The following is a 13,998-nucleotide window of genomic DNA, read 5'->3' as shown; positions in this document are numbered from 1 at the left end:
GCGATGCGTCGCAAGGGAGCAGCACAAACAACCTGTTATATCCAGAAGGCACATATGACAAGGAGGCTAGAAAAACCACAGAACCATATTGAATTGTGATGTGCTAAAATGTGTTGTCTAATTCAATTTAAAGTCTTCTTTCTCTGAGCAAGAGGTTCACATTTGTCTGCCTTATTCTTGGGGCACTTTACAATTTCAGCAGGTGTGGGGCTGAGTTTACCTTATTGTTGCTATGTAAGCAAGGGGTGTTTGCCTGGGAGCTTGCCCCACCCCACCCTCTGCCCCACAGAACATTTCTCCAGCGCTCTGCAACCTTCCTGACTGACTGCACTTCCTGATCCGGAAAGGCCCCATGATAAGAGTCCCCTCATGAAGTACTGTGAAGCACAGCTACACAGGGAGGCTGCAAAACACAGACCACTGTGAGAGAATTTGTAGACTGAAGGGAAGGGTACAGTGGTACCTTGGGTTAATAACTTAATTCGTTCTGGAGGTCCGTTCTTAACCTGAAACTGTTCTTAACCTGAAGCACCACTTTAGCTAATGGGGCTTCCCGCTGCAGCTGGAGCACGATTTCTGTTCTCATCCTGAAGCAAAGTTCTTAACCCGAGGTACTATTTCTTGGTTAGCGGAGTCTGTAACCTGAAGCGTCTGTAACCTGAAGCGTCTGTAACCTGAAGTACCACTGTACTTAGCAACACCTTTTGATCACCTGGAAAAGGAAGTTCAGCACATCCAAAGCCCTGCACCCCACCTATGAGAATTCTGAATTTCTCTCTCTCCCTTTTTCAAATGCAATTTCTTTTCATATTAATAAATTAAGAATGGTTGGGGGGGGGGACCCACAGGAGAAATTTTCCACGCAGCACTACATTTTAAAATAAATAAATAAGGGAAATGTAGATCGCTCAACATACGAACCAATTCAAAACTATTTTAACTCCTTTTCTTTTACATCAAATTGCTTCTAAAACACTGAATTTTCCTTTTTGTGTGACAAGGATGACGAGCCCTCACATCACAACAAAAAAGGGTTGTTGTAGATATGAGAAAAAGGATGATGGAAATTCCATATTTCGGTAGTCTATAAATCTCATCTAGAAGCCTGCCAAAGCTTGCAACTTTATTGGATTTCCTAAGTCAGTTTATAACACACATTCTGGACATTTTATAGGAGGTTTTCATACAGAGCAGCCATCAAAAGTTTTGATTTTCTAGGAATACCTTAAGCTACTGCTTCACTGCAATGCACCACTTACAATGACCCTCCATTCCCTCCCAGAACACCATGAAGCAAAGACCTATAAATCTTTGCTAAATGATGACTGCCCCCCAAACCCAGGGTAGGTAGCAGATATGCAAACATTCTTTGCTGATAAGGAGCTTACTGTTAACCAACACCTGATTATACATCTCCCAATGAATGAGGATGAATTATTTTTTGTTTCCATGAGACAGTAACTGCAAGTGCAACTCATTTCTCTCTCTGTGTGTTTGACATCATAGCTCCAAACCCAGATGCCAGAGTTCACTCTCTCAGGTTTATACAGATGCAGTGGAAGAGTCAACATTACACAAATGAAAAGAAAGTTTCAGGTTAAGTTATCTTCATTTTCTTTCTCACACTCATAATGAATATGGCAATGACTGAATGTATACACTCTATTATTCATTAAGCTGCATTTTTAAAGTAATGGAACTGGGAAGTGGGGACTGGGGCATTTGGTTTCATGCTGCAGAAACCTTGGGTCTACAGATGTTGTTCAACCAGAACTCCCATCTTCTCTGACCATTAGGCTGGTCATGTTAGCTGGGGAGATGGAGGTTGCAGTCCATCTACACAAGGGGATCTCACAGCACAGGGTCATAGCTCAGTGGTAAAGTATTTGTTTTGAATGCAGAAGGTCCCAGGTTCAATCCCTGGTGGTTCCAGGTAGGGCTGGGAATATCTCCTGCCTGAAACCTTGGAAAGCCACTGCAGTCAATGCAGACAATACTGAGCTTGATAGATGAATAACCTAACTCAGTATAAGGGAGCTTCCTATTTTCTTAGGCTAGTGAAAACATCCATGAAGCTTCATTAACATATAGACACAGACGTATAATGATGCTTTTGGAGTTCATAGTATTCTTTCAGGAGGTAACTGAAAATAATAATAATATTATAATAATAATTTATTATTTATACCCCGCCCATCTAGCTGCGTTTCCCCAGCCACTATGGGCAGCTTCCAACAGAATATTAAAAACATGATAAAACACCAGACATTAAAAACTTCCCTAAACAGGGCTGCCTTCAGATGTCTTCTAAAAGTCAGATAGTTGTTTATTTCCTTAACATCTGATGGGAGGGCCTTCCACAGGGTAGGAGCCACTACCGAGAAGGCCCTCTGCCTGGTTCCCTGCAACCTCACTTCTCACAGTAAGGGAACCACCAGAAGACCCTCAGAGCTGGACCTCAGTGTCCACCCCAATGATTGGGGTGGAAATGCTTGTTTATTCTTCTCTGTTTAGGAAGGCATTGAGAGATGCTTGATATCTTCAATTTTTGTATGTATTTATCTATACCATGTATCTGTCACCTAATAATAACATTTCCATTGGGTGATGTACAAAAGATAAACTAATTAAAAACCAGAACTCTAATAAACAAAAACAAAAAAGCAGCAGGAAATAAGGCTGAAATAAGAAGAAAATTTTACTTTAAAACAGAGTTCAAGGGATTAAAATACTGTGGCAGTGATCAACTAGAACAGAGAACCAAAAAAGAACAAACTTCTCACAGTTTTCTTAAAAAATAAAAACACATAGTAAAGTTTAAAAGGCCTGGGGAAATAAGACAAGAAATTAAGGTAGATACCAGGTGGGTTATTGTGGGAGAGAAGACATTTTAGTTCCACAACTGAGTACGTCCAGCAGAAAAGGTCCTTTCTCTTGGACAAAATGACCCTTGTGGTTCCTTCTAGTTCTACAGTTCTATGATTCTATCATTCTCTCAGCCACCCACCACATCTCAGTTGGTGGCAGCACATGGAGAAGGGCTTTAGTACGTAAGGGAAGAATAAATCCTTTAGATATGGTCCCAAGTGAAAAAAGTTGGTATAGGCAACCGGAGGAAACCAGCAAGGAAGGGTGGCCAGCAAGGACCACCATGCATCTGGCCTCCCATCAGCCAAACTGCTATTCTTACTGAAACCAAGAGGGGTAAAGCAGCAGAGAGGGTGATGTGGTGAATCAGGTGTAGAAAGAGATGGGAAACCAGTGAAGATAATGCAGGACTGGCTTCATATGTTCATAATGCTCATCAGTCCCACTTAATGCTCTTCACACCGTATTTTGCATCAACTGAACTTTCTAGACTGTTCTTTGTCTGGATTGATTGGCACTCATCCAAGCCATCCTCCTCAGCCAAGTTCTGATTTAACACCTCCACCACCTCAGCTGGCTTTATGAAAAAGAGAAAGAGAACTACATGTCATCAGCACACGGGTGGCACTAAATCCCAGGATGACCTCACTCAGTGATTTCATGTAGGAACTGCAGCACGGGGGACAGAATAGAATCCTAGAGGACCCAAAAGTACAAATGCCAGAGCAAAGATACCCCAGGAACAATTGGAAACAGTTCAGCCAGAAGAATGCCACTGTTGATGGTACAAAACCCCATGAGAGGTCCAGAATAATCAAGAGAGTCACACTTGCCTTGTCTCTAGCAGGGCAGTAAGGTAGTTTCAGTGCCCAGCTGAAAACTCAGCTGAAAACAGATCTAGAAAATCAGTTTCACCCATCAACAACCAAAGTTGATTGACTCTTTCGTAAGCACCTTGCCCAGGAAGGGAATGTTGGTTACTGAACTGGAGTTGTTAAGATATTCCAGATCCAGAGGAGGTGTTTCTCAGGAGTGGCCACATTCCTGCCTCCTTTAAGAAGACTGGGACCACTCCTCTTCTTAATGAGGAATTTGCTACCTTCTGAACCCAGCCAGCCATCCCATTTCTGCTAAATCACCCATCAAATTATGGGCTGCCTCTTCATCCCATAGAGTGAATGGGAATTTGATAGGTGGCAGTTAATACAAAATAACTTTCAGAGTAGTGTGGGTTTTGCTCAGAGTCTGACTCATTGTCATTTGATTGGGGAACGGGGATAGCATTTGGTTTTCTCAAGTTTCCTGTGAGTGCTTCAAGCCACTGTGACTGAAGCAAATGGGCTGGTTACTTGCTTGACTCAACCTATTACAGTTTAGGCTCTCTTGGCCTATGACACGCTATTGTCTGTATTGTGTATGTTAATGTGTGTTGGCCAAACCTTGGACCAGAGGCTGAACAGAGCATCTGTCACTCCTGCAATATGTCATCCACAAAAGTATGTAGAATTTCGGGAGACCCGTTCTTCATTCAACCCTAGTTTTTACATTACATTTCCTCCCTTTGGCTGCTTTCCAAAGGAGATCTTAGGCTATCTCAAGATCATAGTAATAGTTTTGGTGGGGGTGGGGGAGGGCTATAGTATGACCTTGGTACTAAATTACTTTGAGGGCATGATATTTCTCCCCACAGCAAATGACTAATCATTGTTAAGCACTTATGCCAGGCTTTGCTAATCAGCAGTTCTCCATTTCTCCCAAAAATCTTCACACGTCTGTGGCTACTAGTTCTTCACAACATTGTCCCATATTAGCAGGAGGGAATGTGAATTCATTTATTTGGGCAATACTAAATACCAGACAGTGATCTCAGAACAGTGGGTGAAGGTCAGACAGAAACGTAAAAATATACTCCAGAGATAGACAGTCTAACATGGAGCAATATGTTGAAAATGTAGCCAACACACATAAATTCAAAGCATTTTTACACAGACGCTTGTTTATACTAGGATACAGACACCATTATACGTCAACAGAAGGTTAAACTGACTGACAGAAATGCACATTAGAGGAGAGATTCATGTCTTTGTCATTATAAGCCTGATTTTTGTGTGTTTTAAACTTCAGGATATGATGGAGTAGAAATGCATCAAACTTGGTCTAAAGTCTAGAAATGCTTAAAACAGGAATGACAAATCAGCAGTATATCAAAGTCTGAGTGGGGAAGAATCACTCTTTCATCTCATATCACTGGCCTATTGGAAAGGACAATGAAAGCCCAGTCTCCTCATTTATAAAGTATCACTCAGTTACGTGCTAAATATGTGGCATATTGTTTATTTTCCAAACAGAATGAATCCCATACACCATCTTCGTTTTCCTCACTGGAATGCAGTTCAGGAATTTTCAGATAATGAAAATAGAAGCCTTCAGAACACACTTCGGGGGCCTGATAGAAGCCATGATTGGTTTCTTGCAATCACTTTGGCCAACTAGTGAAGTTGAAAAAAAAAATGCTGGGAACCATATTGGATCACCAAGGAAACCAAGGAGAAGAAAGAAGCAGTTGGCTCAAGCTGCAAGTCAGCTTTAGGTTGAATACCAGGACATGTCTTCTAATCACAGTTAGTCAAGGAAACAAACTGACTATCAGTGACAGTTTTAAAGAAGAATCTGGTGCAAATTGATGTAAGACTAGAGAAATCTATTACTTTAGTGAGCTGGCCCAGATAATCCCACTACTATGTTTATATTATTTTAAGTGTAAGCTTGTTAGCCTGTGCTAGTTATTGAGCATCAATGACCATACTGCTTCGTTTAAGTGCCTTAACTTTTTAGTCACACAGTCGTTATTCTTTGTCTCTTATTATACAGATTCTCAATTTGGCATTCCTTGTTGGCATTGTTATGCATGTGGGAGAGATACTCTGAAAATCCCCCAATGAACCTGAAACAAAACAGTCATCTCAGAGAAGTACAATCATGAACTGGATTATTTTATGTTAACGAAGCAATAACATTATTACGCAAAAATTTCCCTGTGCAAATCAGCTGGTGCCCCAGTTAAACATTGTCGGAAATAGCACAGAAATGGTTTGGCAAGTCTTTCCACCTCACAGAGTTTATGATACGTGCTTTACAGACTGACAAGGAAGAGTGATTCACAGCATCTTAAAAACACCATCTGCCAGGTTTAAGATAAGATTCAGAGACATGGAAAATTTGTGGTCTGTGGTCCCTAGATTTTCAGCCGGCAACGCCTCAGCCCAGAGCTGCCTGTCTCTGTCATCCAGACTTTATCTTTAATGTGATGTTCCGTTGATTCCTCTGTGGCAAGGGAAAGTCACATACCTCTGCCCCTGGCCCTTATTCTGTAGCAATTCTCAGTTCTTTCCCCCCACAATGGCTAAACCAAAATGGTCTGTTCTCATCCCTTTCTCAAACATATTTTACCATGTGAAAACAAGAAAACATGAAAGGAATTCTGCCCCATATCCTGTCTTGCATGGAGGCAGGTAGCCACACCAGCCCTCTGTAAGGCACCATAGTGGAGAAGAGCTGATGACACTGAAATAAACAAGTGGGGGGGGGCTAGAAAGGGCAAAGGTCAGTTTCATCCAATGTTTGGGACCAGGGTGACATCACCTGTCCAAGGTAAGCAGGGGAAGTGGAAATTCCTAGCCATCATCTTGGTAGATAGCATGTCCAAACTGAAAAGGTGGATTTTGACTTGACCAGTTGAGTGTACATCCCACTTTATTTATTTACAAATAAAGTTGTGGCTCATAGTTAATCCCAATTATTGTATCTATGTGTTCTGGGATTGGAGTTAGGGCAATTGTTTTCAGTCAATTGTATTGACTGAATAAGAAAAAAACACATTTTTGCCCCATATTCTAGAAGCCTTTAAGGCTGATGGATATTTTGAGACCTCTGCCCTGTGTATTTGACTTTTATGGCAAAGGCCTTGGGTAACATCAAACATATAAACTTATTTGAAATAGCAATTTTATGTTTCCTTCATGTTACCCAGAAATAGCAAACAGGCAGCAGCGTAATAGTGACTGGATACAGCAAAAATCGTTCTGATACTGATCAGTCTTGACATATCAAAAGGAACCATCCCAGGAAAGCCTACAGTTTTAGTTTCCAAGGATATTCATTTCAAACTATTTTAATTCTGTTAAATGATCCCTGACTACCAAGAGGCCAATTCCATACACTCCATCTGAAGAGGGGTTTCAAGGGACTCGTGCTTGTTTTGCTTCAGTGCAAATGGATGTGCAAGATAATGTCAGAATGCATCATCCTGAGATGGATTACCCCTCCCCCACCAACCTATTCCAGTGGTTTTGCTCTTAGCTAGTTGAATTTTAGAAGAACATTTTGAAATTTACAGGAAAACTTATTTCAATTAAACATATTTTTAAATTAAAGCGGTGGTGCTGAGCAGTTTTTTTTGTGTGTGATGGTACTCACCAGTATGGAGTACAACCATCCCTTTTTGGGATGCTGGTGGCAGCCATTTTGTTTTGGCAGCCACAACACTTTTATCAAGATATGAGTACCGGTGGGGGGGGTACAAAAATGTTAGAAGCAATCAAAATGTGACAAATAGCAAGCAAGCTTTTCAAGTTCTTCAGAATTCTTCATCAGGCTAGATATTAAGCGAGAGAGAGAGAGAGAGAGAGTTGGCAGTCTGATAAAATCTACTGTAGACTTTGTATCTAAAGGAATAGTTCAGCCTTAATGTCAAGAGATCTATATGGATGTTAGGTGATCAAGAGAACATGCAAGTCACCAGATCTGGTGGAAATAGCTACTCCAAAACTCACTGGAATTGGCTATTCATTTGATAGATCCTATTACATATATATCCTGCAGTTCATGACACCACATTTAGTGGTGCGAATTTCTACAGCAACATGTCTTTCTCATGAGCACCGCCACTGAAAATTTTCAATATTTAACTTTGATTCTGCTAATTCAGAGCACTGCCTTGACATTTCTGGCATCATGGCCTAAATCTTTCGTGCTTTTCGTCCACCATGCAGTCAGTCACAATGAGGTTTTGAATACTTTCGGGCTTCTCAACTACGAGAGTTGTGCATCATAATATGGGCCTTAGTGAGCAACCTGGTGGGGCACTGCTGCTTACCTGCCCTCTGGTTGGTTGTATCACTGCTGCTTACTTGGAAGTACAGAGGTACAGGGGTGGCGTAAAATGGCAGTGAGATGGGCACACTGGAAATACAGGAGCCACCACGATGTTTGCTCCTGCTGCATTTATAGCAAAGTCTCAACCCATTTATGCCAAATCACCTCTTGTGAGCAGTATGAATGATGCACTTCAAAGAGATATACTTTTAAGATACAGGTATAGTGGATCTATCATTCTTAAGCACTAAAGCCCCCAAACTGCCATGTGATCTTGATACATGAGATATGCAAGCACATTAAAGCACACCAATCAATCTGCCAAATCCCAATGCAAGCCCAGAGAAAATTCACTTTTAAGGTTCCAAATGGCTGAAATTCAGGGTGGGGGGCAGGTGAGTTAATGGAGTGCTAAAGCTCTCCAGGAGTAGGGAATCTGACTATCTCCTTTAGGTTTCATGTCTTAGAAGCAACCATGTATAAAAAGTTAAGTAGATACAGGGTGAGAATTGAATGAAAGCGAGACCATTGGACATCTCATCATTTATGATATGCTTACACACCAGTGATCTAGGGTCCTGCTTAAAAGGTAGAGTGATATGCCAAATAACCCTGAACTGCGCCCACATAACAATAGAAAAAGCTTGGTTTTGTTGGATGATTTCACCCACTTTTATATGTGGGAAAATATTCTTGTTCAGATTCCACAGGTAGAGGCAACATTCTCCTAACCCAAAGAAGCCATTTACTATCTCTCCTTAAAGTGGGATTCAAGTAGGCTGTATTGTTTTACAGTTTCACAGCTGGTATTCTGTCCATTAGCCAGGAACAATAAAAAAGACCAAATAGTTCACAAGGGATTTCAAATGGAATGGAGAGATGTTTATTATAGCTACGGATTCAGGGTTTCAATCAGATTCCCCTGCTTTTTGGTCAGTTATCAAGTTACGTTGCTGATCTGAGACTTACGTAAGATGGGAGGAGAGGACACAAAGGATTCATTTCGTTCAAAAAATTAAATGTATTTCCAGGTCATAGTATAGAATCTGGCATATCTGTACAAGGAGTCCAGTGGTGGGAATAGCCTAGATTTTGATAAATTGGCTCACTGTTCAGCTATACCACAGGCATGTTATGTGACCATAGGGAAGTCTCCATATATTAGCAGTGGAATCCTACACATGCCTACTCAGAAATATGTCCCGTTTAGATCAATGGGACTTATTACCAGGTATGCCTAAAAATGAAGCCTAAGTGGACAAAATAGTGAAATCATAGCTGATTCCTTCCTCCTTTCATTTTAAAAATATGTACAGGTTCATGTAAACAAATCCATAATAGACTGCTGTTTAAAATCAATGTTGTGAACTCTTCTGCATGAATGTGTAACCAAGTAAATAGGCAGAAGATTGCAGCCCTAATGTCTACTTTGACTGCAGCAATCCTATACCCAATTATCTCCAGGTTTCTGCTGGGGACATTCCCAGCCCTATCTGGACTCTCCTTCACTGGTGGTCTTCAAGCAGAGGTTGGATGGCCACCTGTCACGGATGCATTAGTTGAGATTCCTGCATTGCAGAGAGTTGGACTAGAGGACTGACAGGGGTCCCTTCCAATTCTATGATTCCATGGTCCTATGATCTGGGAATGGGGAGGATTGATCCTGGGACCTTTTTGCATGTGAAGCAGTGTTCTACCACTGAGCTCTGGCTCTTCCACTTCAGTGTCTACAGTCCCTCACCCCCCATGTCCATCAAGACCTTCAACCGAGGATAACACTTCATGCTTATGCCATAGTAAGCCTATTTAAGGTGCCACAAGGCTCTTTGTTGTTCTGGTTGTAGGCATAGCATAAACCCAAAGCATGTATACTGCAAGGTTACAAGAGGAGATGATAGTTGGTGAATGGAGCAAGGAGAACAACAGAGGAAATGAGAGGCAAGAACATTTGAACAGGCTTCATAAAAAATCTGCACTGTGCGTGCTTGTTCACCGCATAAGCTAATCCCCATTTGATTCCTGGTGTGTATTTTTCATACACCCAAGGTATTAGGAGTGGCAACGAGATGGATGTCTGAAGGAGGACATTAGGTGTAAGCTGATGGATCTGTATTAGTGACTGTGAGGACAGGACCAGAGGGTGATAGTTATTCTAAATGAATATGTTAATTTGGGATAAAAGTGTGTCATCCTGTGGCTATCCTCTGCTGACCTTCCCTGGTGCCTCTGAAGGCAAATAAAAGAGTGATTTATAGTCCCCGAGTCCCATAGTATTTTAACGACACTGTGTTCTCAAATTGTAATGCAGTTGGTATTCTGCTGTAACACTGTGTGCGTGACCTTGATCTGCAGGATTCAGTTCCAGACAAACATTCCATTTGGAAATCTTTTAAATCTTCTTCTTAAAATAAACTGCAAATAAATATGGGTGAGGGGAAACCGCGAGCCCCCCCCAACCCATGTAAGTATTTGTTGCTTTACTGCAGCTACTTCAGTGGCCATTGAAAAAATAGATTGATTGACAACTTTGTTTTTAAAGCTCTTCATTACACAGAGATAAACAGTGAAGAGTAAATCCACGATGTGAAAGACCCCATAAATCCTGGGAGATAAGCAATAAAGGTCCTGAAGCAAATCCTGGTTGTGTCAACTGCACATAAAGCATGTCTGATTATTCTTATCTAGGCCAGCTTTTAAATTCTGATATATTCATCATCCCAATTATACTTTCTAAGCAGGAAAAAAAATGGAAGTCTAAATTATTATTTTTGAGGATGTACGTATGCATACACATCTTTCATTTAAAGCACATGACTTGCCTCAAAGAATCCTGGAAACTATAGTTTTCCCCTCATGGAGCTACATTTCCCAGCACCCTTAACACACTTCAGTTCCTAGGCTTCTTTGGGGGAAATCATGTGCATAGCCCAAGTCTGTACATAGCCCAAGTCAGTTAATACAAGGCATTTCCTATAAATTGCTATAAAATCTGGCAGCTAGGTCATTGCCTGGAACTAGCCACATGAAGCCGTGTTCACCTGCATTAAAATGGCTCCATGAGGTTCTTGTGTGTTTCCAGACAAAAATTAATATGCTGGTGTGTTGGGTTTTTTTATGGCTTTGGCCTGAATATGTAAGGGACTGATTGTACCCATATGAATTTGTGATTCATGTTGCAAACTTCCACAAAGGCAATTGTGTGGGTGCCTTTCTTTGCAGGGTAGACAGTCTATCAGCAACAGGGCCTTCTCAGTGGTGGCACCTACATAATGGAAGGCTGTTCTCATGTTAAGCTTTCAACACCTGTACAAAACTGAATTATTTGCCCCTGCTTCAAACTAAGTAATGATTTTAATGTTTACTACTGCTTTTATGCTTTATCGCAATGTTTCGTATTCTATGCTGGTTTTTAATGGGTTGTTTCAGTGTCAAACTCATAGTCAATGTCCATCGATTTCATCCGGGTTTACTCAGAGTATGACTCTCTCAGAGAGAACCCAAGCTATTTACTGTTTTGTTATTTTATTTGGATTTTATGCTTATTTTCAGCTTTGAGAGATTCATTGAAAAATTTAAACTGAACAGCAGGAAGCAAGCTATCTAAATAAATAAATAAATGATACATAAAGCAAACATGTATTGGCCGTGGCTTCTTTGGGAAACTTTCAGCATGGTTGGCTTGAAAAGAGTAGAAAGTAGGACGTATTCAGAGCCTCTGTAGAACATTATTCCACGTATCCATAGTTAAACTTTCATGGACCTGTACCCAGTGAAGGAATAGTTACCATGTATCTGCAACAACTGGGAAAACTGGAGAATAGAGATCGCAGTGATGATGCCTATTCCTTTTAGCTGGTGGCTTCAGATGATTAGCCTTCTGCACAGCCAGAGCATCGCCATGCAATATGTCCTCAAGAGGCCACCATTTTGCAGATGTTCAGATGGGTTACAATATACTGTAAATCCCTGTACACCATATAAATAAGGTGCTTTCGATCTCTGTACTTTAGTGTCTTCATTGTTATTCACATTTTACAGATAGGTGATTGAATCTGAGGTGTAGTGACTTCCTCAGTAAGCATGTAAATATAACCTGCTAATGGAACCATGCTTAAATTCTACTGAAATCACTGGGATTTAAGTAAGCTGTTCATTACAGTTCAGGTTTTGCGGGATGGTGTCCCAAGGCTATGGTAGCCACGGCTAGGAACAAAAGAACCTGTCCATTTCAGTTCTCACAGTTTCTCATTCTTTCAATCTCCTATCCTTACCCCCCCCCCCAAGCTGTTTAGCATAGATGGGCAGGTATCAGGAAGTGCCCCATCTCCTAGGAGATCCCTCAAAGCGCTCACCCATTTCCCCCTCTCCTTCACTTCCAATTCACCCAACCCCACACTGCATTTGCCCCAATGGAGGAAAAACAAAAAAGCCCCAAATCACCATGAAACTGTAAGCATGTGAAAGAAAGTTACATACTTTTCATTTAATTCCATTTGCCGTCAGATCTGAACCATAACAGTAGACTTTGGTCACTGGGTGAAATCCATTGCTATTTTACCTAACATCAATTGTATTGATGGCGTGTCACGTCCAAGAAAGTTTATTGGAGTATCTAACCATTTGGGCTGTACAGGGCCTACCTTTAAAACCGGGTTGTTATAACATCAAACAAAATGTCAACGTCTGTCGAGCATGCAGGTTTTATAAATTGTTTAGACTGGGGATAATTTGGGTTTTGTATCTCATTCTTTTCAGATCGTGTAGAAAGGAAGCTCAAAAACCGAGTTTGGGTTGGGGAAGTGCTTTGAATTTGCGATTGTTTGATGGAAAGGCATAGGCTGCACCATTACCCTTCCAATCAACAGTTTCCTTCTTTCTTCAAAGCCCACAGGTCCATTATTTACTTTTCTTCGCCTTGGGTGGCATTTTTGAGGCCATGCTTTCAACCCGATAATAATTTATTTAAAATTCATTTCAAAAGGGAGTTTCAGAATGGCGTGCCAGATCTGTACATCCTCTGAGTCATTTCTAACTCGGACAACGGTTGTGCAATTGACTCCGGGGCGGGGAAAACAAAAAAGAGAGAGAGACTGCAATAATACTGTAGTACGCTGGCAAGCAAAACTCTCTCTAGTGAATTGGAAGGCTTCGAGTAATAAAACGATCTGCTGATTGCCAAGCGAGGCTATTTAGATTACCACACCTTAGTGACCCGCCATCTTCCCCATTCTCCGGTCTCCGCTCCCCTTCCTTCAACCCCAGAACAACAACATCGCTTTCAGCTCTCCCCCCGCCCCACTTTTCCCACACACAATGCAACCCAGACCTCACCTTCAGCTCTCCTGAGGCCACTTTGGAAGCCAATTCGATGACACAGCCAACAGCCATGCGTGCAGCACCGGACGAATGCAGCTCATTCCAAATGGTGTCACTGTCCACCTGAGCAAACAGTTAGCAGAGGGGGTGGGGGAGGGAAAGAAGAGAGAGAGTTTAAGAGAAAACAAATCAGTGAGGGAGGGCTGGCAGGGTGACAGCCAATGTACAATAACATTAGTCTTCCGACTTGGCCAGCTGAAAAGGCCTTCTGGACATGGCTTTGCTTATACTTTTTCTCTACACCAACTTCTCCAATGGAAACACATTCCTGTCATGCCTCACTGCCATTCCCTGTTTAGATTTCTCATTACAAACAGCATTACATAGGCCAGAGCTGGCCCTAGCTAACAGGCCCGTTAGACACCAGGCCGCGGTAATAGATGCAGCATACGCTCGGAGTAGCCTTACTTCTAAGAAAAGAATTTGCTTTTGCAAAAGCCAGAACAAAAGCTTCAATGAAATGGCATGTGCTTACAGGAAAGCTCTGTTATAATGAACTCAAGCTGTAGCAAACACCTTTCTTTTTTTTAGTGTATTGGAGGGAGGCAACTATGGTTCATATTCCTAAAATAAGAGGCATTTCAAAGTCGCTGCCAACAT

The 13,998-nt window shown here is 41.5% G+C and overlaps 1 protein-coding gene across 4 annotated transcripts in view; it reads right to left on the bottom strand.

Moving 5' to 3' along the window:
- HDAC9 (histone deacetylase 9) overlaps positions 1–13,998 on the bottom strand; it is a 497,559-nt gene that overhangs the window by 109,095 nt on the left and 374,466 nt on the right. For all 4 annotated transcript variants that reach the window (XM_080974605.1, XM_080974606.1, XM_080974608.1 and 1 more), the window contains one exon: positions 13,354–13,461. In XM_080974605.1, coding sequence (XP_080830731.1) covers positions 13,354–13,461 — 108 coding nt within the window. The remainder of the gene's footprint in view (positions 1–13,353; positions 13,462–13,998) is intronic.

This window comes from Podarcis pityusensis (genome assembly GCF_964106645.2).
Source record: "Podarcis pityusensis genome assembly, chromosome: 12".
Classification (NCBI taxonomy): Eukaryota; Metazoa; Chordata; class Lepidosauria; order Squamata; family Lacertidae; genus Podarcis; species Podarcis pityusensis.
This window is presented reverse-complemented; position numbering and strand designations above follow the sequence as displayed.